The 15,944-nt window shown below is 44.4% G+C and overlaps 1 protein-coding gene across 7 annotated transcripts in view; it reads left to right on the plus strand.

The window, feature by feature from the left end:
* The window catches only part of masp1 (MBL associated serine protease 1), a 689,839-nt gene that overhangs the window by 10,468 nt on the left and 663,427 nt on the right, over positions 1–15,944 (plus strand). For all 7 annotated transcript variants that reach the window (XR_005945544.1, XM_041208619.1, XM_041208629.1 and 4 more), the window contains exon 2: positions 5,222–5,447. Coding sequence is in view for 6 of the 7 variants with exons in the window: in XM_041208619.1 (XP_041064553.1) it covers positions 5,222–5,447 (226 nt within the window). In the remaining variant the exon portion in view is untranslated. The remainder of the gene's footprint in view (positions 1–5,221; positions 5,448–15,944) is intronic.

A 15,944-nucleotide genomic window follows, 5' to 3' on the forward strand; every position in this document is an offset into this window, starting at 1 on the left:
ACAAAAATCATTGAAAATGTTAATAGACCAATGGCCTTTATAAATAGAGGGCTAGGTTATAAAGGGGAAGATGTTTTTCTATAGCTCTGTCAAGCCCCCCTGTTTAGGTGAAATCTGAAGTAACTGTACAGTTCTGGGCACCACACCTTAGAAAGGAGGCATTGGTTTCGGAAGTAGAGCAATGCAGATTCACCAGAATGTTGCCAGGACTCTACGGATTAGATGACGCATAGAAATTACATAAACTAGGCTTGGAATCTCGAAGGTTGAGTTGTGATTTGATTGAGTATTTAGAATATTGAAATGAATTAATAGGATAGCTAGAGAGAAACAGAGCCTTAAAATCAAAGTCAGAATATTTAGTAGAGAAGTTCAGCAGCATTTTTTCACATCTAGGGTGGTAGAAGGGTAGAATTCTCACCCTAAAAAAGTAGGAGATGCTTGTTCAGTTAATCATTTTAAATCTGAGATCAATTGATTTTACTAGCCAAGGATGTTAATAGATGTGGAACCAAGGCAAATTGATAGAGTTGGGTTACTGATCAACTGTGATATTATTGATTTAAGTAGGTGGTGATGTACTGGTATTGTAACCGGAATAGTATCCCAGAGACCAAGGGCAATGGTCTAGGGACCTGGGTTCAAATCCCACCATGGCAGATGGTGAAATTTGAATCAATAAATACCTGGAATTAAAAGTCTAATGATGACCGTGAAACCATTGCCAATTGTCATAAAAACCCATCTGGTTCATTAATGTCCTTTAGGGGAGGAAATCTGCTGTCCTTACCTACTCATCACGGGGTTCCTAGCCTTTAACCTGCTCTTGTAGCCACAGTATTTATATGGCTAATCCAGTTCAGTTTCTGCCCAATGGTAACCCCCAGGATGTTTTGGGGGATTCAGTAATGGTAATGACATTGAACGTTAAGGGGTAATGGTTGGACTCTCTCTTGTTGGAGTTAGTCATTTCCTGGCATTTGTGTGGTATGAATGTTACTTGCCACTTGTCAGCCCAAGCCTGGATATTGTCCAAGTCTTGCTGCAATTGGACATGGACTGCTTCAGTATCTGAGGAGTCGTGAATGGTGCTGAACATTGTGCAATCATCAGTGAACATCCCCACTTCTGACCCTTTGATGGAAGGAAGGTCATTGATGAAGCAGCTGAAGATGGTTGGGCTGAGGACACTACCCTGAGGAACTCCTGCAGTGATGTCCTGGAGCTGAGATGACTGACCTCCAATAACCACAACCATCTTCCTTTGTGCTAGGTATGATTCCTACCAATGGAGAGTTTTCCCTCTGATTCCCATTGGCTCCAGTTTTGCTGGGGCTCCTTGATGCCACACTCGGTCAAATGCTGCCTTGATGTCAAGGACAGTCACTCTCACCTCGCCTCAGGAGTTCAGCTCTTTTATCCATTTTTACCCAAGGCTGTAATTAGGTCAGGAGCTGAATGGCCCTGGCAGAACCCACACTGAGCATCAGTGAGCAGGCTACTACATACAAACATAAGAAATAGGAGCGGGATTAGGACATTTGGCCCCTCGAGCCTGCTCTGCCATTCAATAAGACCATGGCTGATCTGTTTGTGTTTCAAATTCCACACTCCCGTCTAACCCTGAGAACCTTTGATTCCCTTGCCTAACAAGAATCTATCCACCTCTGCCTTAAAAATATTCAGTGACACCACCTCCACCACTTTCTGAGGCAGAGAGTTCCAAAGTCGCACAATCCTCAGAGAGAAAAAAATTCTCCTTATCTCTGTCCTAAAAGAGTGACCCCTAATTTTAAAACAGTGCCTCCTAGTTCTGGACTCACCCACAAGAGGAAACATCCTTTCCACACCCACCTTGTCAAGGCTGTTCAGGATCTTGTAAACTTCAATCAAATCACCCCTCACTTTTCTAAATTCCAGTGTAAACAAGCCCAGTCTGTCCAACCTTTCTTCATAAGACAACCCACTCATTCCAGGTATCAATCTAGTAAACCTCCTCTGAACCGTCTCCAACGCATTTACATCCTTCCTTAAATAAGGAGACCAAAACTGCCCACAGTATTTGAGATATGGTGTCACCAATGCCCTGTATAACTGAAGCATAACATCCTTACTTTTATGTTCAATTCCTCTCATAATAAAGGATAGTATTCCATCTGCCTTCTTAGTTACTTGCTGTACCTGCATGCTAACTTTTTGTGACTCATGCACTACCTCTCTCTGCATCTTGGAATTCTGCAGTTATTCTCCATTTAAGTAATACTCTGCTTTTTTATTCTTCCTGCCAAAATGAACAACTTCACATTTTCCCACATTATACTCCACCTACCAGATTTTTGCCCACTCACTCAACCTACCTATATCTGTCTGCAATCTCCTTATGTCTTCTTCACAGCATACTTTCCTACATGTCTTTGTGTCGGGTGAAAATTTAGCCACCATGTCTTCACTCCCCTCATCTAAGTGATTGATATAACTTATAAAAAGTCGAGGCCCCAGTACAGACCTCTGCAGTACTCCACAAATCACATTCTGCCAATCAGAAAAAGACCCATTTAAACATACTTTCTGCTTTCCGCCAGCCAGCCAGCCAGTCTTCTATCCAGGCTAATATGTTACCCTCTACACCATGAGCTTTTACTTTGCACAATAACCTTTGATGTGGCACCTTATCAAATACTTTCTGGAAATCCAAGTTCAGTATATCCACTGGCTCCCCTTTATCCACCGTCCAAGTTACTCCTTCAAATAACTCCAACAAATTGGTTAAACATGCTAGGGGGTTGGAGTTTAAAACTGGGGAAGTCTTGTTACAACTGTTCAGGGTGTTGGCGAAGCCGCACCTGGAATACTGTGTACAGTTTTGGTCCCTGTATTTAAGAAAGGACATACTGGCATTGGAGGCAGTTCAAAAGAGATTCACTAGGCTGATTCCTGGGATGAAGGGGTTGATTTATCAAGAACGGCTAAACAGGTTAGGCCTTTATTCATTAGAGTTTAGAAGAATGAATGGTGATCTTATTGAAACATACAAGATTCTGAGGGGACTTGACAGGATAGATGTTGAGAAGATTAGGTTTCCCCTTATTCGGGGAATCTCGAACTAGGGGACATGGTTACAGGATAAGGGGACACTCATTAAAACTGAGATGTGAAGGAATTTCTTCTCTCAGAGGGTAGTGAATGTTTGGAACTCTCTAACCCAGAGAGTTGTGGAGGCTAGATCACTGAAAGTACTTAAAGAGGAGGTAGATAGATTTTTGAAATATTAGGAAGTTGAGGGCTATGAGGAGCTGGCACGAAAGAGGAGTTGAGGCCTGGGATGGATCAGCCAAGATCTTATTGAATTGGGAGCAGGCTTCAGGGGCTGAATGGCCTACTCCTGCTCCTATTTTTTATGTCCTTAAGATTTCCCTTTCACAAAACCATACTGACCCTTCCTGATTGAGTTTCTCTAAGTGCCCAGCTATAACCTCCTTAATGATCGATTCTAACACCTTCCCCACGACAGACGTCAAGCTAACTGGCCTGTAGTTTCCTGTTCTCTGCCTCCTTCCCTTCTTGAACAGCGGGGTTATATTTGCTTCTTTCCCATCTGATGGAAGATTTACAGAATCTAGCAAATTTTGGAAAACTAACATCAACACATCTACGACCTCTTTAACTTCCTCTTTTAAGACCCGGGGATGTAATCTATCAGGACCGGGACACTTGTCAGCCTGCAGCTCCAACAATTTGCTCAGTACTCCTTCCCTAGTGATTGAAATTTCACCAAGTTCCTCTCTCCCTTCCACCTGCTGATTTACAGCTATTTCTGGAATGTATTTTGTATCCTCTATAGTGAAGACAGAAGCAAAATATTTGTTCCTTTCATCCACCATTTCCTTATTATCCACTATTAACTCCCCATTCTCACTCTCTTGAGAGCCAACACTCACTTTACTTACTCTTTTCCTTTTTAAATACCTGCAGAAACTCTTGCTATCCGTTTGTACATTTCTAGCGAGCTTCTTCTCATACTCTAATTTCTTGCTCCTGATTAACCTTTTGGTCACTCTCTGCCATTCTTTATATTCTGACCAATCACTCTGACCTGCCACTCATCTTTGTGCAGTTATTTGCTTTTTCCATAAGTTTGATACTTTCTCTAAATACTTTAGTTAATCATGGATGTTGGGTTCTCCCCTTAGAATTTTTCTTTATAGTAGGAATTTAGTTATTCTGAAATATCCTCTTAAATGTCTGCCACTGCTTCTCTATTGATCTATCCTCTAGCCTAGTTTCCCAGTTCGCTTCAGCTAGCTCAGCTTTCATCCTCACATAGTTGCCCTTTATAAGTTTAAGATACTAGTCTGAGAGCCACTCTTCTCCCTTTTATGTTAGATTAAAATTCAATTATATTGTGGTTTTTGCTTCACTCTGAGATCATTAATTAATCCTGTCACATTACACAACACCAGTCTAATATAACCTGCTTTCTGGTTGGTTCCAGAATGTGCTGTTCTAAGAAACTATCTTGAAAGCATTCTATGAACTCCTCATCCAGGCTACTACTGCCAATCTGATTTTTCCAGTTTATACGCAGGTTAAACTCACACATGTTTATTGCCATCCCTTCATCACAAGCACCAAACATTCCTTCTTGTATTCTTTGTCCTACATTGTGATTACTGTTTGGTAGTCTATAGACCACTCCCACTACTGACATCTTTCCCCCACTATTCCTCAACTCCACCCAAACCCTGATCTCCTGAACTAAGGTCATCTCTAACTATCGTACCAATGTCATCCTTGATTAACAGTGCTACCCCTCCACCTTTACCTAGTTTCCTATTCTTCTTGAAAGTTGCTAAGCAAGTACCGCTTGATAGCACTGTTGATGACTTCTTCCATCATTTTGCTGATCATCAAGAGTAGACTGATGGGGCACAGATTGGCCAGATTGGATTTGTCCTGCTTTTTGTGTACAGGACATTCCTGGGCTTTTTTCCACATAGCCAGGTAGATGCCAGTGTTGTAGCTGTACTGGGACAGCTTGGCTAGGGGTGCTGCAAGTTCTGGAGCACAAGTCTTCAGTACTATTGCCGGAATATTTTCAGGGCCCATAGCCTTTGCAGTAACTTCACTTTGATGTTTAACCCTCTGAACTCTCCAGCTCATGGTCTGCAACTTCTGGTATTCAAACATGTTTCTAATCAGTTCTCACTCTTTCCTTTGGCAGATGCTTCTGGTTGTTCGTGCTAAGCCTCTTTTCCCCAGGTGGAGCAAATATCACTGAGCTGACTGGGATGTTTGGGCAGATTCAGTCTCCCAATTACCCAGAAGGTTATCCGAGTGATTTAGACGTGACCTGGAATATAACAGTGCCCACTGGATTCCGAATCAAGCTCTACTTCATGCATTTTGACGTGGAGCCCTCCTATCTCTGTGAATACGACTATGTGAAGGTGAGATGGAAACGTGTGCTATTCCCAGCTTGGTTAATATGCTTTCTATTCCTGACCACTGTATCAGTGCCTCAGTGAGCAATACAAATTTTATAACTGTCTTTGGAAATTGGGAAAAAAGCATTTGTAAGATTTCTGGTTTGGGAGCCACAGATGCCTAAGATAAGCAGTCGAGAATTGTAAGTAGTTATGCAGTTTATGGAAAAGTAACAGTAACAAGAAACATATGCAACCCTTGACTTAATTGAAGTATACAAGATCCTAAACGGCCTTGACAAGGTGGATGTGGAAAGGATGTTTCCTCTTGTGGGTGAGTCCAGAACTAGGAGACACTGTTTTAAAATTAGGGGTCACCTTTTTAAGACAGAGATGAGGAGAAATTTTCTCTCCGAGGATTGTGCGACTTTGGAATTCTCTGCTTCAGAAAATGGTGGAGGCGGAGTCATTGAATAATTTTAAAGCGGAGGTGGATAGATTCTTGTTAGGCAAAAGAATCAAAGGTAGATGGGAGAGTGGAATTCAAAACACAAGCAGATCAGCCATAATCTTATTGGATGGTGGAGTAGGCTCGAGGGGCCGAATGGCCTACTCCTGCTCCTACTTCATATGTTCAACAGTGGAGAAGATGAATGGACGGCTGGCACCGAATGTTGATATCAATGAGTTGTGAGAGCAGCATTCTGCTCCCAGGGGGTGAACAAATGAGCACTGCAAATTTCTGCACCCGAAGTGACAGACTCTCTCAGTCTTTCACTGTTTGCAAATGGCCATCTTCTTCTCTCCCTCTGTTCTTTTCTTTCTCATGCTGGCTGGGATATCGAGGAGCTCTTTGTCTTCTTCCAAGTGAGAAGGACCAGCTCCTCCCCCTATAATCTCCCATTGATATCCCCCATTTCTGCAGGCTGGTAGCTTACCCAGTGTCAATCATCTGTTGAAACCCTTCTGACCAATGACTAAGGGACAGGTGCCCAAGCTATCAAAGTGGTCACTTCCCTTCCTGGCTTGAGGTGACTTTTTATTTGCTAGATAACAGCAGCGTGCAGGGCACCAGGAGGCTTGCTGCTATTGGTTTAGGAATGTTTATAGAGACTAGAGACCTACATTCAGGGATGTTGTCTTGGTCCCTGACTCCTTAAGGTTGTTTATGCTTTTTTTGAGATAAAGAGAGGGGGAGAGAGAGAGAGAGAATTAAATACTGTGCCAGCTAATTCCATGAGATACACTTCTTTAAAAAAAGATAGGTTGCTATTTCAATATGATCATGGCTGATCCCCTATCTCAACGCCATACTCCCGCTCTCTCCCTTTACCCTTGATGCCTTTATAATCCGGAAATCTATCAATTTCCTTCTTAAATATATTCAGGGCCTCCACAGGCTCTGTGGTAGAGAATTCCACAGGTTCACCACCCTCTGAGTGAAGAGGTTTCATCATCCCTGCATCCAGTCTGTCCAGCCCTGTCAGAATTTTATACGTTTCAATGAGATCCCCTCTCATTCCTCTAAACTCCAGTGAATACCGGCCTAATTGGCCCAATCTCTCCTCATACGACAATCCTGCCATCCCAGGAATCAGTCTGATGAACCTTCGCTGCACTCCCTCTATGGCAAGTGCATCCTTTCTTAGGTAAGGAGACCAAAACTGCATACAATTCTCCAGGTGTGGTCTCACCAAGGCCCTGTACAGCTGCAGTAAGACATCCTTGCTCCTGTACTCAAGTCCTCTTGCAATGAAGGCCAACATACCATTTGCTGCCTTAACTGCTTGCGGCACCTGCATGCTTGCTTTCAGTGATTTTTTATGGCACAGAGAATGGTAAATGCTGAGCTGCTCAAACCCCAGGGGGAAGCTTGAAACAGCTGCCACAACTGTTTTTGCAATTTGTATTTTATTTTGAGGTGCGTTTTTTGAATTCAGCAGTAAAAAGGGTGCCGCGTGCTAGAGTTTTTTTTACAAAACTAAGTTAAACATTTATTAATAGAGGAAAAGGCTTTAAGCACATACAAAGGTCCACAAATTACTACTAACATAACTGTTAAATCCCCTAATTAATCTGTCTCTCAGTTACACCTCCATTAAGGCAACAGTAAAGCAAAATAAATTTAAACAGACCCAGGCAAAGCACACAATACCCTGGACAGTGACATTCACAGTGAGTTTCCTTAGCTTCGGTTCCTGTAGACAGCAGCTTGATGCCAAGATGTTGGAGGCTTTTCACCCTTGTTAGATCTTAGAATGCCTTCCCTCGACACATAACCTCATCTCCTTTATAACGTAAATTCCTTTGTTCCAAGATGTCTTTGCAACTTTACTTTTCTCATAATATAAATCTTTCATAGTACTCATATTATCAGTAACCTTTGAGAAAAATAAACACACTGTTTGGCTTAGCCTCCATCATCTCTTTGAAATTCAAACTATACTGGTTTATCTAAAAATGAAATTGTTCCTCACATCTCACATCCTAAAACTTCAACTATGTTTATGTTTTTAGCATCTCAAACCTAGCTTTCTTTTTGATAACTCAAAATATCCAGACTAGCTGTATGCAATTCAATTAAATCCTCCATCCACCCACACACACACACACCTACACACAGAAAAACTAATCCAAACCCTACTATTAATATACCTTTACAATAAGTCACAATAATATTATGAAAATTATTATATTTTCATGACAGATTGGTGTACAAGGACACCCAGGTCCTTTTGTACATCAACATTTCCCAATCACTCACCATTTAAATAATACTCTGCCATTCTGTTTTTCCTACCAAAGTGGATAACTTCACATGTATCCACATTATCTGGCGTCTGCCATGTATTTGCCCACTCATTCAATTTGTCTAAATCACCCTCCTCACCACTCACATTCCCACCAAGTTTTGTGTCATCAGTAAACTTGGAAATATTACATTTACTTCCCTTATCCAAATCATTGATATATATTGTGAATAGTTGGGGCCCAAGCACTGATCCCTGCGGTACCCCACTAGTCACTGCCTGTCACTCTGAAAAATACTCATTTATTCCTCCTCTCTATTTCCTGTCTTCTAACCAATTCTCAATCCATGCCAATATACTAAGCCCAATCCCATGTGCTTTAATTTTGCACACTAACCTTTTATGTGGGACTATATCAAAAGTTTTCTGAAAATCCAAATACACCACAACCACTGGATCTGCCTTATCTATTCTGCTAGTTACGTCCTCAAAAAATTCCAGTAGGTTTGTCAAACATGATTTTCCTTCCATGTTGACTTTGTCTAATCCCGGTGATATTTTCTAAGTGCCCTATTATCATATTCTTTATAATAAACTTTTCCTCACTACTGATGTTAGGCTAATAGGTCTGTAATTCACTGTTTTCTCTCCTTTTTTAAACAGTGGGGTTACATTTGCCACCCTCCAATCTGCCGGGACTGTTCCAGAATGTACAGAGTTCTGGAAGATGACAACCAACACATTCACTATTTCCATGACCACCTCCTTTAGTACCCTGGGGTGTAGATTATCAGACTCTGGGGATTTATTGGCTTTCCGTCCCATTATTTTGTCCAGCACTATATATTTTTTTACTATTACTATTTTCTAAATTCATTCCTGGGATTTGTTCTTTGTTGCCCATCCCTAATTGCCCTTGTTCAGGGGTTATTTAAGAGTCAACCACATTGCTATGGGTCTGGAGTCACATGTGGGCCAGACCAGGTAAGGACAGCAGATTTCCTTCCATAAAGAGCATTAGTGAACCAGATGAGTTTTTAATGACAAAACAAAAACAGAATTACCTGGAAAAACTCAGCAGGCCCGGCAGCATCGGCGGAGAAGAAAAGAGTTGACGTTTCGAGTCCTCATGACCCTTCGACAGAACTTGAGTTCGAGTCCAGGAAAGAGCTGAAATATAAGCTGGTTTAAGGTGTGTGTGTGGGGGGCGGAGAGATAGAGAGACAGAGAGGTGGAGGGGGTTGGTGTGGTTGTAGGGACAAACAAGCAGTGATAGAAGCAGATCATCAAAAGATGTCAACGACAATAGTACAATAGAACACATAGATGTTAAAGTTAAAGTTGGTGATATTATCTAAACGAATGTGCTAATTAAGAATGGATGGTAGGGCACTCAAGGTATAGCTCTAGTGGGTTTTTTTTTATATATATATAATGGAAATAGGTGGGAAAAGGAAAATCTTTATAATTTATTGGAAAAAAAAGAAGGGGGAAACAGAAAGGGGGTGGGGATGGGGGAGGGAGCTCACGACCTAAAGTTGTTGAATTCAATATTCAGTCCGGAAGGCTGTAAAGTCCCTAGTCTGAAGATGCGTCGCAAACTGGAGGAACAACACCTCATCTTCCGACTAGGGACTTTACAGCCTTCCGGACTGAATATTGAATTCAACAACTTTAGGTCGTGAGCTCCCTCCCTCATCCCCACCCCCTTTCTGTTTCCCCCTTCTTTTTTTTCCAATAAATTATAAAGATTTTCCTTTTCCCACCTATTTCCATTATATAAAAAAAAATAAAAAAAAAAACCCACTAGAGCTATACCTTGAGTGCCCTACCATCCATTCTTAATTAGCACATTCGTTTAGATAATATCACCAACTTTAACTTTAACACCTATGTGTTCTATTGTACTATTGTCGTTGACATCTTTTGATGATCTGCTTCTATCACTGCTTGTTTGTCCCTACAACCACACCAACCCCCTCCACCTCTCTGTCTCTCTATCTCTCCGCCCCCCACACACACACCTTAAACCAGCTTATATTTCAGCTCTTTCCTGGACTCGAACTCAAGTTCTGTCGAAGGGTCATGAGGACTTGAAACGTCAACTCTTTTCTTCTCCGCCAATGCTGCCGGACCTGCTGAGTTTTTCCAGGTAATTCTGTTTTTGTTTTGGATTTCCAGCATCCGCAGTTTTTTTGTTTTTATCTCTGAGTTTTTAATGACAATTGGCAATGGTTTCATGGTCAGAATTTTTAAAGTTGGATTTGAATCCCATTCTGGATTCAAATCCGGGTCCCCTTCGGTCTCTGGCTTACTAGTCCAGTGACAATAACACTATACCATCGCCTCCCCTCCTTCCTCAATTCCTCCTTCTCACTAGACCCTTGGTTCTCTAGTATTTCTGGGAAGTTATTTGTGAGTTCCTCCATGAAGACAGAGCTAAAGTAGTTGTTTAATTGCTCTGCCATTTCCTTGTTCTCTGTTATAAATTTACTGTTTCATGACAGACAGGAACGGAGAATCTAGAGGGAGGCAAAAAGTTGAATTCCCGTTGGTGTGAAAACGGTTTGCAATTCTGCCGGTAACTCTTTAATGGTGGGTTGATGATGGGTCAGCTATCCTACTGACAGTGACATGAATGCCATTTGCATTCATTACCATATCAGGAATTCTCATTAAATGAGCTGCTCACTGGAATTACGTGACACCTTGCAATCTTACATCATACCAGCAAGAATTCACACTGATCTGAAACACATTTGACAGAGAGTGATGTGTAGTGGCCAGACCTCACTTTGCTCATGACCTTGAGGTCAGTGCCACATTCATAGCCTGCAGGATGCCAGACACACTGATGGCAAAAGGGCAGGAAGGCGCTGGAAGGGGAAGGAGGAGGGGGAGGGGGAGGGGAAGGAGGAGGGGGAGGGGAAGCTCTGGCAGGCAGTGAGGAAGCCGAGGGGTGAAAAGCTGGAGCCCAACAAAGGAAACTGAAACTCAACACACAAGATGGGGGGATGGGATACCACGTGTTTGGATCGGAGAGGATGTACACAGACTCCGGAATAGGAAGTGGGGGGTGGGGATGTGGCCGTGTGTTAGTTGGACAGGTTAGGCTTGTATCTACTAGAGTTTAGAAGAGTAAGAGGCAATTTGATTGAAACCTTTAAGACCCTGAGGGGTCTTGACAGGGTGGATGTGGAGAAGATATTTCCTCTTGTGGGAGAATCTAGAACTAGGGGTCGCTGTTTAAAAATAAGGGGTCACCCATTTAAAACAGAGATGGGGAGAAATTCTTTTCTCTCAGAGGGTTGTGCACCTTTGGAACTCTCTTCCTCAAAAGGTGGTGGAAGCAGAGTCTTTGAATATTTTTAAGGCAGAGGAGATAGATTCTGGATAAACACAGGGGTGAAAGGTTATCGGGGTAGGTGGGAATGTGGGGTTGAGTTTACATTCAGATCGGCCATGATCTTATTGAAGGGTGGAGCAGGCTCGAGGGGCTGAATGGCCTACTCCTGCTCCTAATTCGTATATTTGTATATGAGGTTCACACTTGATGAAGGTAGCCAGGCTGCTAGGTTTAATGGGTTTGCAGTTATTTCAGGCTTCCCTAGAGTGCAGGGTGCAATCGACTGTACACACGTGGCTTTGAGGACTCCATGGCATCAGGGCCTGATGTTCATCAACCAGAAAGGGTTCCACCCCATCAACATTCAACTGGTGCACGATCACCGGAAGCGCATCATGCACATTTGTGCCAGGTACCCTAGGAGCTGACATGACTCATACATCCTGAGTCACTCCCAGGTGCCTCACATATTTGAAGGGCCTCAGTGAAAACAGGGGTGACTGCTTGGAGACAGGGGGAAACTGCTCAACGCTGGTTCATGACACCCATGCATCTGCCTCAGAGTGGTTTGGCGGAGAGGTTCACAGCTCCAGGTCTTGTCCTTTGGCACTGCCACTGAGGAGACACAACTGCCACTCAAGGCTGCTGATCTGCCCTCACACATAACCAAGCAAACCCTTGGCACCCTGAAGGTGAGCTTCTGATGTTTGGACCACTCAGGTGGCAATCTGCAGTGAACTCCAGAGAGGGTCTCCCACATCATCATTATGCCCTTCAGAACCTGGCACTGCAAAGGGGTGATCCCTTAGCAGAGGGAGAAATGGAGGAGGCTGAGAACTTCTCGGAGGATGAAGAGCAGGAGACCCAGGAACCTGAAGAAGGAGATGAGGATCAGCTTCCACGGGATGATGTCATCAAGGAAACACAACATGGAAGACATGCCCGTGACACTTTAATAGCCACTAGATTCCAGGAGGAGTAAAGTGAAGGCAACAGGAGATGGCCACAATTCTCCTGTCCTGAAATGTATTTCCATTGCATTGAAAGGGATGTGCAGCCAGTCACACCGAGAGCAAGTTCAGCATTCAGACTTGCACCTTCCAGCCTCGTGCACATCATAATATTCAAGGCTATGGGCCAAGTGCTGGTAAATGGGATTAGGTAGGCAGGTAGGGCAGGCGTTTCTCACATGTCAGTGCAGACTCGTTGGGCCGAATGGCCTCTTCTGCACTGTGATTCTGTGATTGACCAGGCCATGAACTCAAAGAAGGTCAGCGGTGCACCCTGTATATGCTTGTTCTGGGAAGTGAGAGTCGACATCACAGTGAGAACACTGCAGCAACTTTAATTGACACAGTTATCGCCACATTAATGAGAAAGTACAGCAGCCAATGAGATGAGAACATGGTTGGGGATGTTACCCTCCCGTCCAGGTCTTGTCCTTTGGTACTGCCACTGAGGAGACACAGCTGCCACTAAATCCCTCGAGGTTGCCAAGTTGCCCTCACACAATGGTGAGTCAAGAGGAAGAGGAATTGTAAACGCTTTGAGCACGCGCTCCCAATAAAGATTGTAACACATCTCCATGACATTACATAGGGTGCAGACTCTACCTTCAGTGAGGTTGGCACCACATGAATATGTACATAATGACCAGAACATTCACATAAACATAAAGTGTATTAACAAAAGTGCAATATTTATACAACGGTTGCATAGCCATCACCCAAAAGCGATTTCAATATTTCTTAATTTTCCTAACCCTGCATCTACTCCTGGGAGCAGCAGATGTGGAGGCAGCCTGCTGACTGCTATGTCCTGTTGTCTGTGAATTCCTTGAGGGACGTCCTCTGGGGGCCCAAGGCCTGGAGGGTCCCGGCCTGATAAGGGTCTTCCACTCAGGGGCAGATGCACCATCCTCCTCCTGAGCAGCTGGGGTTGATGGGGTCACAGGCAGTGGGGTTCAGAGTGATTGAAATCTCCTGTGTGAAGGCCCCCGGGGTGTCCAGCTGACACTTGTCCTCCCTCGTGTGTGCCCAAGGGCCCCTCCCTGACTCCTGGAGGGTGCCTCACCCCCTTCTTGTCTAAGCTGATGGATCCCACCAATGTCCGTCACCATGGAGTCCATCCTGAGCACCATTCTGGCAAAATATGCTGGACCAAATTCTCCATGGCGGTCGCCAACCTTGACTTCAAGGCACTGGTATGTCGGAGCCACAAGATCAGACAGAACGTGAACAGACTCCTCCATCCTTCATTCTATTCTGCTGAGTGACTCTCTAATCTCTGCTTGATGCTCTTCCACCTGTCATTGCACCTCCAGCATTGTGTCAGCGGCCACTCGCGGAGACTCATCATCTGACTTGGACTCTGCAGGCGGCTGATCTCCAGCAGTCTCCTGAGTGCCAGAGATCTGGGCTGTCCCTGCCCCCGACTGCCACGGAGACGGGTCAGTGAGGCGTTCTCCAGCAGGTGACCCCGAGCCTGATCTAGATCCATGCCCCTCCGTGGTGTATGTCTGTACTGGTAGAGGGTGTGGGAGAACACAGTGACAGCTCTTCTATAGGAAGGATGAGATTACACTGGAGGGGGTGCAGAGGAGATTCACCAGGATGTTGCCTGAGATGATACATTTATGTTATGAAGAGAGGTTGGATAGACTTGGGTTGTTTTTGTTGGAGCAGAGAAGACTGAGGGGTGACCTGATCGAGGTGTGCAAGATTATGTGGGGCATGGACAGGGTGGATAGGGAACAGCTGTTCCCCTTAGTTGAAGGGTCAGTCACGAGGGGACACAAGTTCAAGGTGAGGAGCAAGAGGTTTAGGGGGGATGTGAGGAAAAACTTTGTTACCCAGAGGGTGGTGAGGGTCTGGAATGCGCTGCCTGGGAGGGTGGTGGAGGCGGGTTGCCTCACATCCTTTAAAAAGCAACTGGATGAGCACTTGGCACGTCATAACATTCAAGGCTATGGGCCAAGTGCTGGTAAATGGGATTAGCTAGGTAGGTCAGGTGTTTCTCACGTGTCAGTGCAGACTCGAAGGGCTGAAGGGCCTCTTCTGCACTGTGTGATTCTGTGATTCCTCAGCTTCCTCCTCTGAAGTGGGCTGGGCCTCTGCCTGGACCTGCTAGTGCCTGTAAGAGAGAAGAGACAGATTTAGTTGATGATTGCATGTCGCTTGGAGTGAATGTCAGGATGTGATGAACTCATGGATGTCTCATCCATACTAGGTTGCTGGGAAATCCGATCTCCCCTTCCCCGTGGGAGCGAGCCCTATCCTCTCCAGCCAGCTCGGTAACATCCTCCTCGAAGGGAGTGAGGGGCAGCAGGTCAGCCGCCCCTCCCAAGTCTGGGATCTTTCACTTCTTTTGTGAGAAAGCTTGGACTGCTTGAAGACAAAAGAAAGGAATGTGATGAGAAGGGATGGAGCTGAAGTTGGGATGTCTCCTGTGTGTGATGAGCCCTCCCCAGAAAGGGCTGAAGATGGAGTGTGAGAAACATGATAGATGAGATGGTGTGATGCGAATGTATCCACGAGACAATCAGTGGTGATTTGTGTCCCCCACTAATGTTGTGTGAGATCCCTGGAGAGAGTAGCCCTTTGAGTGCATGATGAGAGTGTGAGGTTGGAGGGAGCTGAAGGTTGACTTACCCTGTGGAGCAGATGAGATCATTTATCCTCTTCCTGCACTGGGTGGTGTTGTGGGTGTGGTGGCCAGTCACACTGACCTGCCTTGTCATGGCTTCCCAGGCCAGAGAGGTGAGGCTGGTGTGCTTCTTTGAGTCATCACTAGGTAGAGGACAACCCTGTAATCCTCTGATCAAGGCCTGGAGGGCGTTGTGGCAGGAGTGGTGTGCAGCCACCATCTTTTTGTTGGCAGACATCTCTGTGTGTCTCCTGGAGACAGCTGGATTGGAGAGAGTAAAATGTGTGTATTCAGGTGGTGTTTAAATATGGCCCCAGAATCCTCGACCCCATTAGGTAATGGCAGGATGGACAATTCAGTTCCCAACCCACCATGTGACTCAGAGAGATACTTGCCTGTGCATAATTAATGAGCTTCTGAGTGCGAAATTGAACATGATTACCCACCATTCCGACCAGCGGGAAATGTGCCGCAGAATCCACCCACAGCAGCACATAGTTCAAAAATGGAAAATTTCACCCTTTGCCTTAGAAGTTAACAAATGGTAACATTCAACCTGAATGATTCAAACCAAGTCCCTGAGACACAAAACCAAATTTGATTCTGTAGATAAGTTCCTGAATTTCCTAGTCTATGGCCCCTTTTTGCAATTTCAATCCTGGTGTGATCCTGGAGTTCTGTTTTAAAATGAAACAAAATCCACCGCAGCTCTGCTCAAATGTCCAATGCATTGATAAGTCCAATCATATCTGTAAATTTAGTAACATTTGATAATGTCCA

This window comes from Carcharodon carcharias, chromosome 2 (genome assembly GCF_017639515.1).
Source record: "Carcharodon carcharias isolate sCarCar2 chromosome 2, sCarCar2.pri, whole genome shotgun sequence".
NCBI classification, from domain to species: domain Eukaryota; kingdom Metazoa; phylum Chordata; class Chondrichthyes; order Lamniformes; family Lamnidae; genus Carcharodon; species Carcharodon carcharias.